Source organism: Euleptes europaea, chromosome 19 (assembly GCF_029931775.1).
Source record: "Euleptes europaea isolate rEulEur1 chromosome 19, rEulEur1.hap1, whole genome shotgun sequence".
Taxonomy (NCBI): Eukaryota; Metazoa; Chordata; class Lepidosauria; order Squamata; family Sphaerodactylidae; genus Euleptes; species Euleptes europaea.
In genome coordinates, this window is record NC_079330.1 from 32039937 (window position 1) to 32057375 (window position 17439).

Sequence of the window (17439 nt, forward strand, 5' to 3'; positions counted from 1 at the left end):
AAAGCACTTTAAAACAATGCTTAAAATATTATTATTGTCCCACAGCCATTTTCTTGATCGCCTGTGATGAACAAGGATCGCCTCCAGACAATCAAGCAGCAAAGATCCTCTAAAATGCCTTGGGAGGTCAGCTTTTGCAGAGAGAGCTCGTCTCAGGTGGTGTGAGAACCTGCAACCTCACGTCCTGGTCCTGAACGCTGACCTCAGTCCCCTCAGATTCCAGGTGGGCAAGAGGTGCGCTTCATATAATAAGAAGACTGACAGCATTTCCCTCACAAGGGTTTCTCTCTACAGGCTTTGGCTCATTTCTGGGGGAGATGTACTCACCAACAAGCACAGCCTCCCTCGTCAGCTTTATAAAAATCATAGTTTATTTTGAAGATAGCTGAACAAAAAAAGAAATGCTCTCAATTTAGAACAAGCAAAGAAATCCGTCCCATTTGCTAGTAAAAAGCCATCAAAGTGGGGGTGGGAAGGGGGTTGGTTTGCCAGGGCGAAGTGAATGCCTTCTAACCTTCCCCACCAATCAGGGTCAAACAATCAATCAGCGCCTGCAGCTTCAAAATCAGCACTGCCTACATTTACCTGTGTTGACTAGAAATTTTAGAAATGTTAGCCATTCGGATGATTTTATTGTTAAATTTTTATTAGAAGATAAAGATGCTTTTATCTCTTATTCAGTGGCAAAGTTCTGTTATGTAACCAGTAAGATACGGAGGTCCTCAGTTGGGATTTTAAAACTGTAATTTTGCCTGATACTTGCTGGTCAAATGACCGTAAATAAACTGAAGCACTGCCTACATACATTCCCTTGAGAGGTCCGCACTGTGAAGCCACTTACAATCTTAAAGCCAAAACAGGCCTGGATAAACGCATGGTACTGCCATATAGGCGGTCAGCTTGCCAGCCACAACAAACACGGGCGGGCATCCGCTAGCCAGGATTGTTTCAAATGCACAAGGGTGATCTACAAGTTTTCTAAGGTTCCTTCCTGACATAATCTGCTGGCTTCTGGGCCGGTGGTTTCGGTCACCCATGCCAGCTTCTGGATGCACTGCCAGAGGGCAAAATGGCCAGCTGTGTGCCAACTGCCGTTTGCCAGACTTGGCCAGATTCAGCTCGATCACAACGGCTCGGGGCAAGCATTACCTTGTCCTTCCTGAAAACGGCAGCCTTGCAATCCGCATTCGGCTTGATGCACCTGATGTAGTGAGGGGTGGTGCTGTTCAGGATCTCCATCAGCTTCTCTAGGGAGCCCTACAAGAGTGTAACAGAGAGGAGAGGACAGAGCTTACTGTTCTGCATTGCGGGAACATAAGAAGCCCTGCTGGATCAGACCAAAGGGCCACATAGGCCCGCATCCTGTTTCCCGTATGCCTCGTGAAGCCCACAACCAAGGAAAGGAGACAGCAACATTCCCCTGGCTCTTTCCGTCCCCATGCAAGTGCTGTTCAGAGATATACTGCCTCTGACCACGGGAGTTCTATTTAGACACCAGGGCTGATAGCCACTGATGGACGGATGCTTGTCAGCATACATTTAAAACTGTGTTCTGCAAAACTCGGGGAGGGGGTCCTCACATTTTATTGAAGGTTCTTCAAGCAGATCAGAAATAACAGTATACCAGACACCTGGTACGTGACGAAGCGAGCTTTGGTTCACAAATGCTCATATCCTGGAAAAACAGTTGGTCTTCCAAGTGCTACTGCCCTGACTCATAAGATCTCAGACGTAAGCTGGGTTAGTCCCAGTTAGTAGTTGGATGAGAGACCACCAAGGAAGTCCAGGGATGCTACGCAGAGGCAGGCAATGGTAAACCACCTGTGAATGTCTCTTGCCTTGAAAACCCTATAGGGTTGCCATAAGTCGGCTGCAACTTGGCAGCACTTTCCACCATTGTTTTGCCCTAACTTGGATGGCCCAGGCTAGCCCGATCTCACCAGATCTCAGAAGCGAAGATCTGGGTTAGCCTCAGTTAGTACTTGGGATGGGAGACCACCAGGGTCGCTATGCAGAGGCACGCAATGGCAAACCACCTGTGAACGATTCTTGCCTTGAAAACCCTATGGGGTTGCCATAACTCGGCAGCGACTTGATGGCACTTTCAAACTGGACTCAAATTTTGTTTTCCTACTACAGACTAACATGGCCACACCCACCTGAAATGACCCAGCAAACAAGCCTGGAGAGAGTTCCCACAAAACTGAAAAGTGTCAGTTACCAATTCATCCATTGTAAAGGACAATACAAGCTAGGGCCTTCACACCCGAGTACTGCAGCTTTCGTTGTGTTTTATCAGACGCAAGCTTCTAGCCCTCACTGTTGGGGATGGAAACTTGTAACACAATCATGTTGTGTTTAGAGGCTGAAGAAGACAGACAACAAAAACCTAGAAGTGGGCGAACCTTGAATTTTGACACCACTGTAACAATCGCTGGTTTTGTCTGAGTCTTGACATCGTTTTGGTTTGGCTTTTGGCTCGTTGCTGACACAGGAAATAACTTCTGAAGCAAAGTATCTTGGGATTGTTGAAGCAGCAACACCAGTTCCGGGGGCACAGGGTCCTTGGGTAATGGTAAAAAACACAAAATTGCCAACATTAGTTGCAGTCTACAGCAAGCATACCAAATTAAACAAGTATCATGTTGCCGGTTCAATTAGGTTTCTATTCAAAGTGGGGGTAAATTCAGATGAGTATAACCAGAAACTGTGAGTCACAGATCTGAATAACCAGAAACAGGCTTAAGAATCTCTACCCTCAGAATGGACAAATCTTCGTGTTACTGAAGAAATATCTTCTGCTTTGAACATACAAAGCTGCTTTCTCCTGTGACCTGAGGGAATGGGGCTTTGAATCACCTGCTTTGCCTGTGAAAGGTCCCAGGTTCAATCCCTGGCATCTCCAGTTAAAAGGATCCTATGGTAGGTGATGTGAAAGACCTCTGCCTGAGATCCTGGAGAGCAGCTCCCAGCCAGAATAGACAAGACGGACCTTGATAGATCAATGGTTCTATTTTCAGATGCATTATAACGCAGCTTCATGAGTGTCTTGAACAGAATCAGACAATTGGCCAACTATTTAGTTACTTACTATATTTATAGTCCGTCTTTCCCACTAAGACTCAGGGCAGATTACAAAATATTTTAAAAATGCAATAGGAACAGTAGAAGACATACATAAGTAAGTGTATTAAGACTGGGTTACAACACTAGAAAACAATGCAATAACAACAGTATAGGACATGATGTAAGAAACGCAAAAAACTGGATTGCAGAAATCAGAAAACAATGCAGTAAGAACCAGAAAATGCGTAAAAGAAAAGTGCTATGCGCTAAGCCAGGGGTCCTCAACATGAAGCTCATGGGCGCCATGGTGCCCGACACCTTTCCTAGTGCCCACCAAGTGTTTTTAAAAAGTGGGCAGGGCCAAATTTGGCTTTTCCCCAGCAGGGCTTGGCCACTGGAGACCTTATTGGCTGGGCAGATTTTTAAGTTGCTTCTGCAGCAGCTGCCACCACAGCACAAGGATCTACACTGTATAACTGAAGATAAGCTGTGGGTATGCAAGAAAATATTTTTAGACAACTTGTCAATTTTAAAGGGCATCCTGTTAAACAGAGCTTCTACCTGATATGCTGAAGTTATGCATGACATCACTCCCTGAGTATCTATGGTTGGCTCCGCCTCCTGTGGCAGCCATTTTGTGACTGCGTCCGACTCCCAGTGTCAGAATTCCAAAGGCTCCCCCAGGCTCAAAAAAGGTTGGGGACCCCTGCACTAAGCCCTTGTCCCTTTATAAAAATGTCCCCCTGAACAATTCCATTTTACGCATTCTGTAGATTGCCAGAACTGTGGGACCTGACTTCTGCCATGACGCCTGGCATCTCCATTTAGCAGGACTGTACTGGAGATGCCAGGGATTGAACCTGAGACCTTCTGCATGCAAAATGAGAGATTTACCACTGAGCCACAGTTTCTATTGAGAATTGTAGCTTATCACCAAAACAGGTGCCTTGCTGGATAAAAACATATTGGGAGGGGCTGTGGCTCAGGGGTAGAGCCTCTGCTTGGCATGCAGAAGGTCCCAGGTTCGATCCACAGCACCTCCAGTTAAAGGGACCAGGCAAGTAGGTGATGCGAAAGACCTCTGCCTGAGACCCTGGAGAGCCGCTCCTGGTCTGAGTAGACAATACTGACTTTGATGGACCGAGGGTCTGATACAGTAGAAGATAGCTTCATGTGTTCAACACCAGAAGAGCCCTGCTGGATCACATCAGCGGTCTATCTCATCCAGCCTCCTGTCTCACACAGTGGCCAGCTGGTCACTCTGGGGGTCCAATAATAAGGCACAGAGGCAGAGGCCTACCCCTGATTTTGCCTCCTGACACTGGGATTCAAAGGTTGACTGCCTGTGAATGTGGAGGTTCCTTTCAGATCAAGGCTCATCTAGGCCATAATTCATTATAAGAACCCCCGGAATTCACTTAGATGGTGCACTGGAATTCATCCAGTGGCTCACCACCTCCTACCCACAGTCGGCTTCACTTTACATAAACAAGCCATAGGGACTGATGTTACATAGAAATATAGACCCGAAAGGGACCTCAAGGGTCATCTAGTCCAACTCCCTGCACAATGCAGGAAAATCACTACCTCCTCCTCCCCCACACCCCTACTGCCCCTGCTCTATGCTCAGAGGAAGGCAAAAAACCTCCAGGATCCCTGGCCAATCTGGCCTGGAGGAAAATTCCTTCCTGGCCCCAAAGTGGCAAATGATCGGCATGTAAGAAAGGACCATGAGAGCCGAGCACGATCTCATCCCTGTGCCTAAGTTCACAGAATCAGCCTTGCTGTCAGATGGCTGTCTCGCCTCTGCTTAAAAACCTCCAAAGGAGAGCACACCACCTCTTGGACAAAGAAAGCGGTAAGTAGACGGTAAGCAGACGGTGATCAAACCATGCAGGATCTGTACCTTATTCTTTTCTACCATGCCTTCCACCTGATAGCAGACGCTGCCAGCGTAATGAGCAATGATGAAATTCGGCTTCTTACTAAACTTGTCCCGGCTAATGCACTGGTTATCAGACAGAGCTACCTCAATCCGGGTCTGGAACTGGCTGGCGTTGGAGGCCCTGTTGAGACGGCATTCCTGCGAAAGGAAGGCAAGAACATGGAACAATGATTCCTTGAAGCCTTGGTTCCTGCTCCCAGATAGCACCTGAGCAGGGCTTTTTCAGTGGTGGCCTTTCGGCTCTGGAATGTTTACCCTAGAACATCCCTCCTCCTTCCTTTTAGATGCCAGTTAAGAGTGTCGTATTTGTGTACGCCTTTTAGGGTTTACAAATCCAGTGAGTTTACAATTCCAGATTTCAATCTCCTCAAATGGTGATTGTTTTTTAAAAAAATATTTTTAACGCATTTCATTGGTTGCCTGTACACTGTGTCAAGTGCAGCTTTAGAAAAGCAGTTAATGAAACAATATAAATATGGAAAATTGTTTCATCCAGTTAAGCTGGGGCTTACAGAAACATGCAGATGGGCACATTACCAACATTCTGTTTATTATTTTATTTTACTTCATTTATACCCCACTTTTCTCCTCAGTGGGGACCCAAGATGGCTGACAACATTTTCCTCTTTCTCCATTTCAGCCTCACAACAACAACCCCATGAGATAGGTTAGGTTGAAAGAGTGTGGCTAGCAAAGCCAGCTTCCATGGCAGAGTGAGGATCCGAATCTGGGTTTCCCGAATCACAGTCTGACTCTTTAACCACTAAACCACCCTGACTCCAATTATCTATATCTAAACATTTCTACCTTGCTCTCCCCCATCCAAAAGGACTAAACAGTTTACAAACAACATTTCTAAGGGCACTGCTGCCTTTGAGAAATTACTGCAGTGGACAGATCCAAGCACAGATGTCTGGGTTCACACTGAAAACCAAGAACGACCCAGACTTTTGAAAGTGATGGGGAAAAGATATGCTAACTACTGAAGGAAAATGGAAGTTCTTCGGACCAACCTCATTCAACAGCAAAAAGATACTAATGGGGTTGCCTTCGATCACATCTAGGCAGCTTTGGTTATCCTGGTAATTTATGAAAGACCACTCCAGCCCTTCTGCGGCATATTCTTCCTAGGGAAACAGAGGCAAACAACCGCTTAGAGGTGCGTTCAGACGATATCCCTGCAGCAACAACGTACTGTTTTACTCTAGCACTGTACCTTAAGATACTTATTCTGTGGAGTATATCCCAGGTAAAAATTTGACTAATCATTAGAGTTTTAGTAAAAATTAATTGATTAAATCAGCATACATTAGCAACCGAATAATATTTCCCAAGGGGAAAACCATGCTTCAGTTTTAGAGGATGCTCTCCCACTTCACAGTAGCCGCCGTTTTATAAGAGGCATGCCCTCCAGAAGAAAAGGGAGGAGGAACAGCTTCTTCTAAGAGGATGCCTTAGATGACTTTTTTGTATTAAAAATTAATCAAACAATTTAAAAAACCAAACTTTTTAAAAAATCTGCTGCTTGATTAATTGGATCAAATTTAAAAAACCAAACTTTTTAAAAAATCTGCTGCTTGATTAATCAATCAATGTTTTTTAGATTAATGTTGCAACATTCATGTTTTTATTTACATTACTTATTCATTTATACCCTGCCTTTCTCTCCAATAGGGACCCAGAGTGGCTTACATATTTTCCCTCCATTTTATCTTCACAACAACCCTGTGAGAGACCCTGTCCTTCAGTGTGACTCCTCTGAAGATGCCTGCCACAGCTGCTGGCGAAACGTCAGGAAAGAAAATACCAAGGCCACGGTCTCACAGCCCGGATAACCTACAAGAACCAATGAACTCTGACCGTGAAAGCCTTCGACAATATCCTGTGAGGTAGGTCAGGTTAAGAGTGTGTGACTGGCCTAGCAACCCTCCCTGGCAGAGTGAGTACCTGAACCTGGGTTTCCCAGTTCCTAGGCTGACACTTTAACCACTACATCACTCTGGTTCTTTTTTATACACATTTTATTTATTTATTTATTTATTTATTTATACTTGCATTCCCACCCACCCCTGCACAGCAGGGCTCAGGGAGGCTAACAACAATACAATAATGAGGACATTTAATAAACTTTGCGAAAAACCCTACTTTAAAACCTCTCTCTAAAACAACATTGTGATGGCGCTAAAACCAAAAACAACCCTCGCAGACGCTAGGGAATGCAGGAACCCAACCAGCAATCAGATCATAATCAAGGAGAGCTGGTGTGTGACCCATGGAGGGGTGGGGGGAAGAGGGGGCCCAGGTGACAGAAGCAAGGGAGATTGCCACAGTCCAGACCGGCAGACAGATCTGGCCATTATGAACCATAGCTATCCTCAATTATAAATCTGGCGGAACAGCTGTGACTTACAGGCCCGGTGAAACTTAGTCAGATTTTTTTATGGCCTGGGCCTCATTAGTGTGTTTCACCAGGCAGGGGCCAGAGCCAAAAAGGCTCTGGTCCTAGTTGAGGACAGCCGGATGGCCTCCGGGCCAGGGACTACCAGTAAATTATCAGCAGATAATTTCTTCCTCTCTGAGTGTGAGCATGCTGCCCTGCTGGTCCCCTGGGTCCAGGGTGGGGCTCAGGACCAGCTCTTTCTTGGCTTCACAGTCAAACTCTATTTATTCATTTCATTTAAGCCCTGCTTTTCGTCCTTTATGGAACTCAAGGCAGACAGATGTCTCAGGAGGTCTCCAGCCCAGGCACTGAACAGACACAAACCTGCTTTGTTTCAACAAGGCGGCCAAGGCACACGCACCTTCAGACCAGTCCCTTTCTGAGGTCATGTGGGGCACAAAATGGGAAGCCTTTGCTTCTCACATCAATAACCCCATATATGTGGGGCTGGTTTCCAAGGTGGCAAAGCCTTTATCTTCCCTTCAGCCATGCTCCCCTGCCCTGCCATCTTGGATTTGGAGAGAGTGGATAGGGAGAAGCTCTTCTCTCTCTCTCATAATACCAGAAGGCGGGGTCATCTGCTGAAGCTGGAGAGTGAGAGATTCAAAACTGATAAAAGGAAATATTTCTTCACACAACGCATAGTTAGATTGTGGAACTCCCTGCCCCAGGATGTTGTGATGGCTGCCAACTTGGAAGGCTTTAAGAGGGGAGTGGACGTGTTCATGGAGGAGAGGGCTATCCTTGGCAACTAGTCAAAATGGATACTAGTCATGATGCATGGCTATTCTCTCTAGGATCAGAGGAGCAGGCCTATTATATTAGGTGCTGTGGAGCACAGGCAGGACGGTGCAGCTGCAGCCGTCTTGTTTGGGGGCTTCCTAGAGGCACCTGGTTGGCCACTGTGTGAACAGACTGCTGGACTTGATGGGCCTGGGTCTGATCCAGCAGGGTCTTTCTTATGTTCTTATGAATTGCTAGGACGGTTCATCCAAAGCCTCTCACCTCACGTAAGCAATAGAGTAAATTTAGCCAGAAGCCTCACCTGTAAACACAAAACCCACTCCTCACAAGGGAACAAGAGCAACAGGCCTACTAAAGTTCTTTGGGAGATCATCCAAAGGGCGTTACCTGCTGTGCCTTCAGGAAATGGGCAACAAAATGTTGCTGCAATTTCTCGTTGGCGTAGTTGATGCACAGCTGCTCCAGGTGGTTTTCAGGAAAAGACTCAAAGCCATAAACGTCCAGCAGACCTGGGGGAAGGAAAGCACAAGTCCTCACGTGGTTTCTCTCTTACTGCCCTCGGCATGTGCAGAATTCAATATTCTGTCTGAAGAATCCCTCTCTGAAAAACAAAAGCCGCCAAGTTTCTAGCCCCAACGAGTCTGTAGGTTTTATTTGAAAGCATGCACCGAGTTTCCTACCAGCTAATAAGTCATTTCATGCCAACGTTTACATTTTCCTGTTCAAAATGTCATAAGCTTCACAACCATTTTTTTTAAGCGGCTTGGCTATCAAATGAAGATAACAGGAATTGATTTTGGATAGTCTCTATTAAAGTCCATTGAAAGGTATCTCAGATGCAAAAGGTTCATTACTGACCCATGGGGTGACGTCACATCACTATGTTTACTAGGGCAGACTATGTTTACGGGGTGGTTTGCCATCGCCTTCCCCAGTCATCTACACTTTACTCCCAGCAAGCTGGGTACTCATTTTACCGACCTCAGAAGGATGGGAAGCTGAGTCAACCTTGAGCAGGCTACCTGAAACCAACTTCCATCAGGATCGAACTCAGGTCATGAGCATAGCTTTTGACTGCAGTACTGCAGCTTCCCACTCTGCACCACGGGGCTCTATCAGATCTGTCTCAGATCTACTGGTTGCGTGACAGCAGAAACAACTGCTGAATCTTTGTCCACTCTCTTAATAAACTTCACCAATCCAGCTGTACTGAACATCCACGGTTCAGGTGGGGAAATGGCCATGCCTCCATTAATAACAAAGCCACAGGAATGTTCAGACCATTTAAAACAGCTGTAGGCAAATTTTTTGGTCTGATGACCACATATCTGGGTCTCCTCCAACTTCCCAGGACTCTGATTTAGAAGCAGCTCTTCCTAGCCATTTCTGAGTGGCTGTTTCCTTCTGAGCACCCTTCCAACTACTTCAGGGCTTTGCTTTGATTATGAATGCGATTTCCAACCATCAGAATTTGTCTCACTCTCCCTGTGCATTTCTGTGTGTTTTCTGGATTCGTGCTTAGCCAGCATCCAGAAAACACAAGGAAAACGCGCGGAAAGAGTGAGGTGACCTCTGATGATTGGGAAAGGCCTGCATAATCCAAGCAAAGCCCCGATGTAGTTGGCAGGGTGACCACGAGGAAACAGCCATGCATAAATGGCCCCTGTTTCCAGCACCAGCCAGCCTTGGAAAGAGGAGCTGGCATTCCGCAGACCCCCAAAGCAGGTGGAGACCAAACTCTGCCCCTCTTCCCAGTTCTGCTGCTCTTAGTAGCCTTGGGCTGTCTCCCAATTTTTCAGAGGCATCCGCTGGTTAGTGGACCCCGCAGTCCAGTGGCCCAGTATTCCTGACAAATTGTTAAGCAGATCTGAGTGTGTGTACTCACAGAAAATGTTACGCTGCGATTTGCCTACACCTGCTCTGAAAGTCTGGAGAGAGCAGAAATGTAGTCAGTATACTGATGTGATTCAAGATTGGTCAGCACATTCCTACGATGAGCTCATTAATCTCAAAATCTGGATTTAGTCTCCTTTGTCTGAAAACTTCCTAAGATTACTGTTTACAAAAAGGAGTTCCTTTTACAAAGAAAGCAAATGTTGCTCAGAAACCAGGAGAGACAGCCAAAGGCTATACGGTATGGTTTTGGTTCCATGACAGTACAGAAAAATGCAAACTGTGGTGCCGGATAGAGGATTCAGCTTCTGGAGAACTGCAGCTTTCATTACAAGTAAAAATCAAGTTTCTAGCCCTTAGGGCTACACTGGAGAGGGTTGAAAACATGTGGGAAATGCTGGTAGAAATGGCAGAAACCAGAGAGGCAGCAAAACAAGATTTCCAATGGTTGGGGGGGCGGGGTTGCCATGCTTTGCCTTGTCCCTCCCTATTATACTAAAACCATAATTATGCAAAACGGGAAAACATTTGCATAAAGTATAGAGGTCAGGGGGGAAATTGAAACCATGTAATCTAGACCACCTAGTCTCTTTCCAAGAGGAAACAGGGATTAAAATTATACCTATGAAATTGCTCCACACAGAAGAATCGGCATAGATGCTTCCATTGATAACGGATACCAGCCAATCAAATACCCTGTAAGCGAAATACAAACACCCAGTAAGTTGGAAAAGTAGGATTCCACTTTATATATGGGGCAGGAACTGAGGAGGAGAGGGGTTTTTACCCCCACCTTCTTCCATTATACTAGAATTTGGGAGCCACCCAGTGAAATTGATGGGCAACAAATCTGGAACAGGTAAGTACTAGCTCACACAGAGAAATAACATACAGAACTCGCTACCACAAGATGACCACGAGGCTCAGATGACTTTAAAAGGGGATTAGACAAATCCATGCACTATCAACCCCTATTGGTCATGATGGCAAAATAGAGACTCCATAGTCAGAGGCAGCATATCCCTGAATGTCAGTTGCTAAGGAGAAACAGGAGGCAGCTTTTGTCTTTCTGCTCTGCTTGTTAAATGTCTCAGGCACCTGGATGGGAAACGGGATGCTGGACTAGACAGTCCAATCCAGCCAGACAATTCGCATTGCCTTACATTTAGAACCATCTGGACATCAGTGTAGTGGACACAGTACTGGACCTGTACCACAGAGGCCATGCCAAGGAGGTTATGAGTTCAAATCTGTCACAAAGACTACCTTCTCTCTTTCAGCCTTACCTAACATCTAAAGGTAAAAGGGTAAAAGGAGATTCCTTGAAGAATGTAATTTGTATAATGTATTTATATTTATTCGTATAATATTTGTTTACTTCATTTATATCCCACTTTTCTCCCCAATAAGGATCCAAATTCTCCATTTTATCCACACAACAACCCTGTGAGGTAGATTAGGCTGAGAGTGGGTGACTGGCCCAAGGTCACCCAGCAAGCTTTCACGGGAGAGTGGGGATTCGAACCCAGGTCCCCCAGATCCTACTACAGCATAGAACCCATAATATATCCACCATGTGAAAATGTCAGTGACAGGGACACAAGATGAAGAGTTGATTTTTATACCCTGCTTTCCTCTACCGTAAGCAGTCTCAAAGTGGTTTATAATCACCTCCCCACCCCCCACCCCAAGACAGACACCTTGTGAGGCAGGTGGGGCTGAGAGAGTTCAGAGAACTGTGACTGGCCCAAGGTCACCCAGCAGACTTCATGGGGAGGAGTGGGGAATCCAACCTGGTTCTCCAGATTAGAGTCCGCAACTCTGAACCACGACACCATGCTGGTTCTCCTTATCAGTGCTAAACCAAGCCAAGTTGGGGAGGGGGGCTACACTCTGCCTTTGCAAACCTCAGCCAGGGGGAACATACAGAGGAAGCCACAGGGGTGATAACCAAACTGCTGCCTACCAAGAGCCAGGGGCTTCAAATTCAGCCAAGTGTCAGAGCAGCAACAGGGCAGGGACACAGCCCAACGACAAAATACTCAGACCCAGATGTTTTGCCAGAAGCTTCCGCAACACAGTGAGCATGCCTGAAATGTCCCAGCTGGGCAGGAAGACTTGGGACCCAATGCAAGATATGCACAAGACAAGAATGAGGAGGATTTGGGAAGGGAAGGGGGTGTTAGTAAGACTCTGAGGCCCTAGTGAAAAAGCTGCTTGGTAGAAACCGGCAGGCACAAGGCCCGTACTTGGCATAGATGACTTTAGCCAGGCAGTCTCTCCTCGTCCCACACTCGGCCCTGGAGCACGGCTTCTTGAAGACTTGCTGCTGCTTCCCAGCCGTAATAGTCCGGATCCTCAGAGTTTCCAGGAGGTGTTCTACGGGCACTTTGAGCAATCTGGAAGCGGTCTTTGCAACGTCTGGTTTTAGCAGAACCATTCAAAGGTGGGGGGAGGGGGAAGAGGAAAAAGCAGCTCAGGAAACTTTAAAAAAATGCCTTTATAAAAAAGGTATATGTAATATACTGTTTCTATTGCATTTCCTAGCAACATGTATTACAGTCTTTAGCTGCGCCACTTTCTCATATTTGGTAGTCTAATTCCATGGTAGTCTAATTCCATGGCAGCGGTATATGTATTCATAGAATCAGAAAGTAGGAAGGGACCACCAGGGTCATCTAGTCCAACCCCCTACACAATGCAGGAAATTCACAACTACCTCCCACACACACACCCAGTGACCCCTACTCCATGCCCAGAAGGTGGCCAAGATGCCCTCCCTCTCATCATCTGCCTAAGGTCATAGAATTCTTCTTTAAAACCTTCAGGGAAGAAGAACTCACCACCTCCCGAGGAAATCTGTTCCACTGAGGAACCGCTCTAACTGTTAGAAAATTCTTCCTAATGCCTAGACGGAAACTCTTTTGATTTAATTTCAACCAGTTGGTTCTGGTCCGGCCTTCTGGAGCAACAGAAAACAACTCGGCACCCTCCTCTACGTGACAGCCCTTCAAGTACTTGAAGATGGTTATCATATCAACTCTCAGTCTTCTCCTCTTCAGGCTAAACATACCCTATTACGAAGTTCTATTGCATCTTTAAAAAAAAATTGTAATCTGCCTTGAATTTCAGCCAGAATAGGGAACGAGAAATGAAGTAAAGACAGTTTGATTCGATGTTCTAGTACCAGCACACACAATGCCTGGATTCCGCTCCTGATCAGCCTCATCTACTGTAATGTCTGCAATGCCCCCTACCCCACTAATCCTCAAAACAACCCAGTAAGGTAGGCTAACATAAACAAGACACTCTTTTCAAACTCTTTTCAAAGAATGCTTTCCCCAGGAGCAAGCCCCATTGAGTAGGTTTCCAAGTAGACCTGCTTAGGATGGCACTTTTGGCCTCCCACCTTTGGTGTAATCTTCTACTCTGCAGGGCTGCGACTCGTCTTCCGCCTCTGAGAACTGGATGTTGCCCAAGTGTAGGAGCCCGGCTAATAACTGCAAGAAAGACATCAGAACATAAGAAAGGCCCTGCTGGATCAGACCCAGGCCCATCAAGTCCAGCAGTCTGTTCACACAGCGGCCAACCGGGTGCCTCTAGGAAGCCCACAAACAAGACGGCTGCAGCAACATTATCCTGCCCGTGTTCCACAGCAGCTAATATAATAGGCATGCTCCTCTGACCCTGGAGAGAAGACGAGATGGTGCAGGAGTGGGCAGCTGTTTCAAATGCGCCAACAGCCAGGATCCAGGCACCCTTAGGAAAGCTGGAAAGGAAGTTGCCAGTACTTCTCTAAGGTGTCAGTAGACATGAAGCCCCTTTCTATGGGAATTTTTGAGAACCTTGCAAAGCAAGGAACTAGTGTCAGGAGAGCATATATCCCAGGGTCTCCATCAGGGGCTTGCATATTAATAAAATCTCCAAGAGCAGTTTTGTAACTATAAAAAAGTGCCACTATTGAACTGTGTTTTACCTGACCTTGAAAATATTATTCTGCATGGAACTGTCAATACCCAAGTGGAACATGGCCTCTCGCGTCACCTCAAAACAGTCCTCTGGGGGGAGAAAAGAGATCTTATAGTTAGACTGTAGAACTATTCCAAAATTCTTAATCCTGCCTCTTTACCAGTTTGTTTTCAATCCCAGCTGTGATGGGCTTCTACATGCAGGTCTGCCACCCAAGAACAAACTCCCTTACACTAAAGTCCAGACTGAAGGGTCGCACCTGAGGGCCTCTTTCTCTGGTATTTATTTTTATTGTTTACTTCATTTATGCCTCACTTTTCTCCCCAATGAGGTCCCAAAGTGACTTACAACATACTTCCCTTCTGGTGAACCGGGTTAGTTTCCCCACTCCTACACATGAAACCAGCTGGGTGACCTTGGGCTAGTCACCGCTCTCTTAGAGGTCTCTCAGCCCCACCTACCTCACAGGGTGTCTGTTGTGGGGAGGGGAAGGGAAGAGAAGGTGACTGTAAGCCGGTTTGTGTCTCCCTTAAGTGGTAGAGAAAGTCGGCATATAAAAACCAATTCTTCTTCTTCCATTTTATCCTCCCCACAAGGTAGGTAAGGTTAGGTTGTGAGGTAGGTAGGTTAGGCTTTCATGCCTGGCCCAAGGACACCCAGCAAGCTCATATGGCAGAGTGGGGATTCGAACCTGGGTCTCCAAGATCCTAGTCCAACACACTAATTACTACACCATGCTGGTGTTAGCCTTTTGGCAATAGCAAGGGAACAGCCTTGCTTCTTCCTACAAACAAACTGGCTTTATGGTAGTTAGAATCCTCATGGGAGGAAGGGCCGGAGGGAATGGTCTTCCTCCCTCACCAGTGTTGGCGACAGTCCTGGCATTCTTGGCACTGGCAGCAGGGCAAACAGAAAGCACCTACCCATCCCTGTCCAACCTTATGGTCAGCTAAATTGTCATAAAGTAATGTAATGCACAAGGGTTTAGAATTCTCTGGAACTCTTCATCACGCGAGATGAGGATAAGATGATTCAGGGCATGATGGGGGAACCCTGCAACAGGGTCTGCTAGAAAGCACTGCAGACTTAATTAGTGGGATGTTGCTGGGTGAAAAACACATTGCAAGCAGCAAAAAAATGGTCCTTTGGGGTGGGGGGAACTATAAAAACCAGGAGTTAAACATATCCTTCTCTAGCTCTATGCAGAACACGGGTCCCTCATAATCATCATATTAATAAAACGATAAATTTTATACGATGCACAGTGATTTACAGTCTTCGCAATTCACAAGTGTTCAAATTCTGTCGGAGAAAATCTGTCCACCTCCTCGAATGCTGGACAGGTTGAGCATTGAAAAGACCAGATGCGACGGGTGAGGTGATGGATCTCTACCAAGAATCAACCCAACTGAACCTCTCCCAAATTATAAAATTAATTGTTATGAACCTTCAAATTGCTTTTCGGTTTGGAACTTACAATTCGCTCGAAAAAATGTTACTATAAAGTTAACGGAAATAAACTGAAACCCAGGAAATGCTTTAAAAAGATTATTTGAGTGTGTCATCTTAATTTTATCATTTCTAAGCTTATTTTTATCCGTTCTCTGTCTCACACAGAGTAGTGTAATGATATGAAAATAATAACAGCATCATTTACTTTATTTGTTTCTAAATGTCAGCCTTTACTAACAATTCAAGATGCTTTACAACATCAGGTTTTAAAACGGCACCTTCTAGAGCCTTTTTGGGATTGGGCAGCCAGCAGAAAGTTGACCCTTCCGGAAGATCCCATTCAAGTCGCTCCTCTTCGGTGGCACCTTTTGCAATCTAGAAAGCAAAACAAGAAGTGATCTGGATTTGCTTCAGAGGTGATTGGACAGGTTCATGAAAAACTCTGTCAATTGCTATTGTTAACAACAACAGGGGCAGGATTTGGCCTCGGGGCCCTCCTTGCAGGCTTCTGAGGAGCATCAGACAAAAGGAAATGGGCTGCTTGAACCTTTGGTCTGATCCAGCAGGGCTCTTCTTTTAAGCAGAGGGGAGTCACTGCCCTTCCTGTTGTTTTTCTTGATAGTGAACACCGCTGTGTTACTCTAACTAGCGCTCCCAGGAAATGACTAACTGGATCATATCACCCACCTGCCTCTCCTCTGGGCAGCCATCTGGATTGCTTCCTAATGTAACAGCATAGCAAAGGACCATCTCCAAACAGCCAGTTGTTAGCCCATCTTTAGATCCTCCACAGAGAAATGGGATATTGACGGTGCAAGCTCCCCTGCCCCAAAACAAATCCTGTATTCAAATCCTGACACAAACCTGGTAGAAAATATGGAAGTTCCTTTCCTGGGGGGGCTGATAGGCAACTCTGGTTTTCTCCAGTAAGAACGTCCGGATGGAAGCACTTGTTAGATGGTGAGATCTGGAAAAGGTTAAAGTTGTTGCTGCTTGATTTTAAAATGCTGATCACCAGTGCCACCAGATTACAAAGCCTGCACAGGATCGGCATTGCACCTCACGAAGCAAGCTCCTAGCCCTCGTAGGGCTTGGGCACATATTCTGAACTGCATCTACTATGCACGAAACCGCCTTATACCGAATCGGACCATCGGTCCATCAAGGTCAGTACTGTCTACTCAGACTGGCAGCAGCTCTCGAGGGTCTCCGGTAGGGGGTCTTTCATATCACCTATCCGGCAAGGGTGCAGCAGAAGACAGATGCGGTCCAGATAACTGGACCCTATGCAATTCCCTGAGCTTGTTCTCATTGCAGATTTAGGTGCCCCCAGAAACACAGCTCTTCCCATTGGAACGACATTAATGAGCTTTGAGACAACACCGCCCTCCTTGCAACTCCAGTAATACCTGCTCAGTTGAAGCTGGATATACTTCCCAAAACGGCTACTGTTGTTGTTCCGCAGAGTGCATGCATTTCCTGCAACATCAGCCAGAAAAGGGAAATAGACTAAGAGAAAATTTCCGATGCATTGATGAAAAGAGAGTTGGTGCAAATCTTCTGCTTAGAAGGAAAAGGCAGCAAACAGTCTCAAGGTGAGTACCAAACAAGACAGGACTTCGGAGACCAACATTCTGCTCTCTGGTCTTTTATATTTGCTTTTGAAATGGATTCTGGCGTTGGGCATGTGTCATTTTCCCAATCTAAATAGCCTTTTTCATGCCATTTTCCTGATCTACACAGCTCCCTCTCCCAATGCTGTTTACCACGATAAGGATAGTGTATGTTTATATATAAATGTATGTAAATAAAACATTTTAAATGCCACAAGGCATTTGACAAACGAACAATTAAAAACCCAGTTATCTAAGATGCAAGCAATCAAAGATGTAGCAGATTAATTGAAGATTTATGTGGTTTACGTGGGGGA

At 45.9% G+C, this 17439-nt stretch overlaps 1 protein-coding gene across 1 annotated transcript in view; it reads right to left on the reverse strand.

The window, feature by feature from the left end:
* Positions 1–17439, reverse strand: part of MYO19 (myosin XIX) — a 35404-nt gene that overhangs the window by 8627 nt on the left and 9338 nt on the right. Inside the window, exons 7-18 of the mRNA XM_056865035.1 lie at positions 16919–16988; positions 16374–16476; positions 15788–15884; positions 14070–14146; positions 13498–13588; positions 12338–12509; positions 10711–10784; positions 8583–8704; positions 6025–6138; positions 4973–5149; positions 2406–2564; positions 1150–1257 (exon numbers count right to left, since the gene is read on the reverse strand). Coding sequence (XP_056721013.1) covers positions 1150–1257; positions 2406–2564; positions 4973–5149; positions 6025–6138; positions 8583–8704; positions 10711–10784; positions 12338–12509; positions 13498–13588; positions 14070–14146; positions 15788–15884; positions 16374–16476; positions 16919–16988 — 1364 coding nt within the window. The remainder of the gene's footprint in view (positions 1–1149; positions 1258–2405; positions 2565–4972; positions 5150–6024; positions 6139–8582; positions 8705–10710; positions 10785–12337; positions 12510–13497; positions 13589–14069; positions 14147–15787; positions 15885–16373; positions 16477–16918; positions 16989–17439) is intronic.